The following is a 1,302-nucleotide window of genomic DNA, read 5'->3' on the forward strand; positions in this document are numbered from 1 at the left end:
GCCCATACATTTTGGAAATTATAAGCAATATTTAATTAAGTTATTTACATATATGTATTTAGGTACAATAACAATGCATATACATATGTACCAGTAGGTATGTATACTTACAGGCATGCAAAATGTAAACAAGAATATAATATAAGCAAACGTTGTGCGCTTCATTGCTTTTGAAAGTGTCACGGTTTAAAATGCAACTGAGAAGAATGAAACATTCGCCCTAGTCGTCGGACGCTTAATTCGCAAACAATATATACATATGTATGTAGTCTCTGAACACTTGGGCGCAATTCACACTATGTATGCTAAGTCGGGTACTTTAATCGCAGAGCTAAAAATAAACTAAAGCGCTACTTTTCAATAAGGCGGTAGATTAGATTATTGCGTTGTACATATGTATGTATGTACATATTTGGCGCTGAGGTACCACCTTTCTGATGAAAAAAGAATTATCGAAATCGGTTAAAATAAAAAATATTCCGACGAACTGATAACGTCCTCCTTTTTTGGAAGTCGGTTAAAAATATATTAAAATTATTTTTAATTTAAATCAATTATTACACTACGAGTACCGATGGAAACGGTTTTGAAAAGGCTTTATTTCTTAATTATATGTAAGAGGGTTGGCACCTGTGTCTAAAAGCAAGTTCGACTTAAATAAAGACAAAAAATTTAAATGCGTATCCTGATATGGATGCTTAAAAATATTTTGCAGCGGGTTGCCACCTTATTAAAAAGTTAGATTGAATATAAGCAATATGTTGAATAAATTACTTCAACATGAATATAAATCAAAATTGCTTGGAATAAACTTTATTTCCAAACTGCATGTAGGAGGGTTGCCACTTGATTTTATATTAAAATTCAATTTGAATTGAGAGTATTAGATAATTTAAATATGTATCAAAATACAAGTGTCAGACGAAAAATATTTAATGAGGTTTTGGTTTAAAAATAATTTGAACAGGGTTGCCATCTGTTTGAAAAGTCGAATTAAATTAAATTATTTGATATATTGAAATATTGGCGTCAAACAGGAGTATTAGGAGATATCTACTTTAAGCATTTATAACATTTATGTCGTTAATTTATGTATGGGACTACCTGTGAGGTAATACCCTTCCTTTAAAAAAAAATAATTATAGAAAGCGGTTTGACGTGGTCCAAAGTTATGCGGTAACATACATACAAAAATATTTATTCCGACGAATTGATAACCTTCTCCTTTTAGTGAAGTCGGTTAAAAGGTAATACGAATTTCTGCAGTATGAAAGGAAATAAATATGAATCGAAGTACTGATA

At 30.6% G+C, this 1,302-nt stretch overlaps 1 protein-coding gene across 2 annotated transcripts in view; it reads right to left on the bottom strand.

The window, feature by feature from the left end:
• LOC118737918 (general odorant-binding protein 99a-like) overlaps positions 1–331 on the bottom strand; it is a 7,224-nt gene extending 6,893 nt beyond the window's left edge. Inside the window, exon 1 of one of the 2 annotated variants that reach the window (XM_036468741.1) lies at positions 112–331. In XM_036468741.1, the coding sequence (XP_036324634.1) occupies positions 112–165 (54 nt within the window). In that variant the 5' untranslated portion in view covers positions 166–331. The remainder of the gene's footprint in view (positions 1–111) is intronic. The other variant, XM_036468740.1, reaches the window with a different exon arrangement.
• Between the last annotated feature and the right edge of the window lie 971 nt (positions 332–1,302).

This window comes from Rhagoletis pomonella, unplaced genomic scaffold (assembly GCF_013731165.1).
Source record: "Rhagoletis pomonella isolate Grant_MI unplaced genomic scaffold, Rhpom_1.0 Rhpom_scaffold_00004, whole genome shotgun sequence".
Classification (NCBI taxonomy): Eukaryota; Metazoa; Arthropoda; class Insecta; order Diptera; family Tephritidae; genus Rhagoletis; species Rhagoletis pomonella.